The sequence below is a fragment of the Odontomachus brunneus genome, unplaced genomic scaffold (assembly GCF_010583005.1).
Source record: "Odontomachus brunneus isolate Ranch 3 - 2012 unplaced genomic scaffold, Obru_v1 Obru_scaffold_169, whole genome shotgun sequence".
Taxonomy (NCBI): Eukaryota; Metazoa; Arthropoda; class Insecta; order Hymenoptera; family Formicidae; genus Odontomachus; species Odontomachus brunneus.
In genome coordinates, this window is record NW_022639619.1 from 750,956 (window position 1) to 753,710 (window position 2,755).

The following is a 2,755-nucleotide window of genomic DNA, read 5'->3' on the forward strand; positions in this document are numbered from 1 at the left end:
GATCGTTTATATTCGACCAGATATTTGGTAAATTCAACCAAATCTTTTTTTCCGTGTAAATATTTTTACTGCATAAACGTAGCTAATAATATCTTATATTTCTTAAGAACCAAACTATGCATATAATGTAGTAATGACTTACTTGCTTTTATACAGTTATCCACTATTTTGATAACATTGTCCTTTAATTGTGGGATTACTCTTTTACGAACTTCACTGTACATTTTATGTACAATAATTTCTGATCCTTCCATCTATCGTCATTGTCAACGGTTGTGCATAAACGCAATGGAACGCGTTTCTCTATTATTTAATTTTCAAATAATTTTAATAATGTAAAGACATTTCAACATATTTTTAACATCCTCAACGCTTCACATCTGAAAATAATATATATAATAAGTTAGTATATTATATATATTGAACTGCTTTATCTCTTCATAATTTATGCAATATGTTTTATATAATTATCTATGCATTTGTTTTCTTTTCTTCCATATTACATGTCTTATGTTTAGATGACCTGTAACCTCGCGACTTCAGCTTGTGCATTTTATATTTTGTTCTTATATAAATGCAACATACTTTAACGGATTCCGCAGAGAATTCTTGGTGCAGTTTTAAGACATTAGAAGAGCAACATTTCAAGCAAAATGAAGACGTTTGTGTTCTACGTTTGTGTGTTCTCGCTTATTGTAAGAACTACATTATTATTACAAAAATTATAAAAAAGATTCAAGCGCAGAAAGAAACATATATTTTTTGTTTACCTATATTCTCGTTACCTATGTTCTCGTTTATATATATTCGTGAAATATTATTTTTATCTATTTTAGTATTTTATCTCAGCTAAAGCTTTGCAACCGCAGCCAAGATTAAGCCGGAAACTATTAGCTACTAAACAAGATTTTGACGAATGCGTTAACATGATTAATATCACGAGTGGTGAGTCGATACACGGTTTCTTCTCGATTTTTAATGTCTTTGTTACCTATTCGTATGATAGAAATTCAGATTGTGACGTTAATACATATATATCTTTCATTTTAATATTATTATTTACTTTTTAGACGAAATGTTCAAAATGAATGATATATTAAATGACACATATAAAGTATCTGGAAACGAAGAGAAAGTAAGAAAACACGGATGTATATTCCATTGTGTGTTGGAAAAAGTTGGCGCGGTAAGTGTAACTTACATGCACTGTTAAAGACGATTAATTTTTAATTGATAATTTGTTATCTCTTTCCATTACGTTTATGCACAATCGTTGACAATGACGATAGATGGAAGGATCAGAAATTATTGTAGATAAAATGTATAGTGAAGTTCGTAAAAGAGTAATCCCACAATTAAAGGACAATGTTATCAAAATAGTGGATAACTGTATAAAAGCAAGTAAGTCGTTATTACATTATATGCATAGTTTGGTTCTTAAGAAATATAAGATATTATTAGCTACGTTTATGCAGTAAAAATATTTACACGGAAAAAAGATTTGGTTGAATTTACCAAATATCTGGTCGAATATGAACGATCCAGAAATTCCAATTAAAATAACCCGAATTCTGTTTAAGTTAACAAGATTTTTGGCAGATTAACCAAACATATCTAGTTATTTAACCAAACATGTTTGATTAAATAACCAGACATGTTTGGTTAGTTTGCCAAAAATCTTGTTAACTTAAACAGAATTCGGATTACTTCAATTGGAATTTCTAGATTGTTCATATTCGACCAGATATTTGGTTAATTCAATCAAATCTTTTTTTTCTGTATGGAACGTTGATTTTTAAGCAAGTTTTAAACGCAGCATTAAACCACAATCAGAATACATTTTACTATGCTAATACAACAATATACACACAAAAAATATGTATTACGCTTGTCATCATCTCTTAATCGGCTTTTCTTCATATTTCAGTAAAAACTGTCACGGAAAAATGTCAGAAAACTTTTAATCTAGAAGTGTGTTTACTAAAAGCTGAATTTAAAGAGCTTGACGAATACTTACGTGAAATTGACACACACCATACTACAACACCTGAACCAGAGTAATAATAATAATTTTAATAATTCAATATAAATGTATCAGTCGTGCGTAAACAGATATATCTCCTTGTATGGTTTTTTTTTTGCTTGAACTGAATAGAGTGTATAGATATAAGTGAATAGAGTGTATAGATATAAGTGAATAGAGTGTAATAGAGTGTCAGATATAAAAATAGTATCAATATAATATAAATTTAAATTGATATCTTAAATTTGTTTAACTTTCTAGGATAAAGACATAACAAACCGATGACATCAGATTAGTTTTTGCGACAAAATGCAAATTAAGATGTATTGAATGAATTTCAATCAACAGCTCTTATCATTTACATAATTTTTGCTACACGCGTCTAGGAAAACATTGAATCGTATTGGTTTAAGAAATTATATTTAATCGGGATAAAGTCGTACAAATTTACGTGATATAAAAAAAAAAAATATATATATACAGGGTGAGTCATTTTAGTCTATGGATCCGAATATCTTCCAAATTACGGTATCTACAAAAAAATGGTTTAGATAAAAGTTGACCAGGACAGAGGGGGTCATTCAATTGTACCATTGGTTTTGACCTTGAGGTCAATTTTGAAGGTTACTTCAAGGTCACGATGGTTTTTTCTAATGGGACACCCTATTTTTGACTGCGGATTTCGAAAGAGCGGAAAATTTTACATCAAACTTGTCTTATGAAAAAATTGTT

At 29.0% G+C, this 2,755-nt stretch overlaps 1 protein-coding gene across 1 annotated transcript; it reads left to right on the forward strand.

The window, feature by feature from the left end:
* The first annotated feature begins 256 nt into the window (after positions 1 to 256).
* On the forward strand, positions 257 to 2,601 carry LOC116851256 (pheromone-binding protein Gp-9-like). Its single transcript, XM_032830515.1, has 6 exons — positions 257 to 695; positions 837 to 945; positions 1,071 to 1,186; positions 1,290 to 1,401; positions 1,928 to 2,057; positions 2,285 to 2,601. Exons 1-6 carry the CDS (start codon positions 654 to 656, stop codon positions 2,295 to 2,297), a joined length of 522 nt encoding a protein of 173 aa, XP_032686406.1. The 5' UTR covers positions 257 to 653; the 3' UTR covers positions 2,298 to 2,601.
* Positions 2,602 to 2,755: the final 154 nt, after the last annotated feature.

Coding starts and splice junctions, on each gene's coding strand:
- LOC116851256 (XM_032830515.1), top strand. CDS start 654: ATGAAGACGTTTGTGTTCTACGTTTGTGTGTTCTCGCTTATT. Junction 1,187..1,289: donor TGTTGGAAAAAGTTGGCGCG/GTAAGTGTAACT, acceptor CAATGACGATAG/ATGGAAGGATCAGAAATTAT. Junction 1,402..1,927: donor GGATAACTGTATAAAAGCAA/GTAAGTCGTTAT, acceptor TTCATATTTCAG/TAAAAACTGTCACGGAAAAA.